Source organism: Nematolebias whitei, chromosome 19 (assembly GCF_014905685.2).
Source record: "Nematolebias whitei isolate Nwh7 chromosome 19, NemWhi1, whole genome shotgun sequence".
In the NCBI taxonomy this organism is placed as follows: domain Eukaryota; kingdom Metazoa; phylum Chordata; class Actinopteri; order Cyprinodontiformes; family Rivulidae; genus Nematolebias; species Nematolebias whitei.
Genome location: NC_056516.1, coordinates 39,765,155 through 39,765,808, shown reverse-complemented (window position 1 = coordinate 39,765,808; position 654 = coordinate 39,765,155). Strand labels below are relative to the sequence as shown.

General features: G+C 53.4%; 1 protein-coding gene across 1 annotated transcript in view; it reads right to left on the bottom strand.

Annotated features, from left to right (window-relative positions):
* Positions 1–6: 6 nt before the first annotated feature.
* smim13 (small integral membrane protein 13) overlaps positions 7–654 on the bottom strand; it is a 1,415-nt gene continuing 767 nt past the window's right edge. Inside the window, exon 2 of the mRNA XM_037693186.1 lies at positions 7–433. Within this exon, the coding sequence (XP_037549114.1) occupies positions 243–433 (191 nt within the window). The 3' untranslated portion in view covers positions 7–242. The remainder of the gene's footprint in view (positions 434–654) is intronic.

Here is a 654-nt window from a genome sequence, read left to right as displayed (position 1 = left end):
CAGGGTCTGACGGGGTCAGTCAGGATCAGACGGGGTCTGACGGGGTCACCTCCGGCTCCAGATTCATTGCACGTTGTGTTTCAGACTCGTCAGGTAAACGGTTCATCATCGTTAAAAACACGACCCCCCCCAGACAGGAAGCAGCTCGGACTCAAAGAACAAACAGGAAACAGTGATGAAGATGAAGGAGGTCAGCCTGCTCAGAGTGAAGTGTCCCGGTGAGGAGGAGCAGCTGTGCTCCTCTACGAGGTGCTCTCTGGGAAGGAGACTCTTTGGCGTGTGGACCGGCCCCGGCTCCTCGCTGGGCCCCCGCTCAGACGCTCGCTCTTGGTGTCGGACGGTTGAGTTTCGGCCTGCGGGGTGCCAGCGTCCCCGATGAGTTCACGCAGGAACTTAAACTTGGAGAGGAAGAGCTGCCAGACGACGTACCAACCTGAGGAGGGGGGAGAAATATCAGCTGCAGCTAGCTTTTAGCTGTTCGCACATGAAAACATTCAGCTCATTCAGGAGACGGGTGCTGTGACATTTAGTTTATGCCACTTTGAAAGTATTTAACTAAAGACGGTCTCTTTGAAATCAGCTGCTGGCTCTGTTTTTGTTTTACGCCCTCCTTTTAGCTTCTGTTTGGCTCATTTTAGCTTCTGTTTAGCTCCT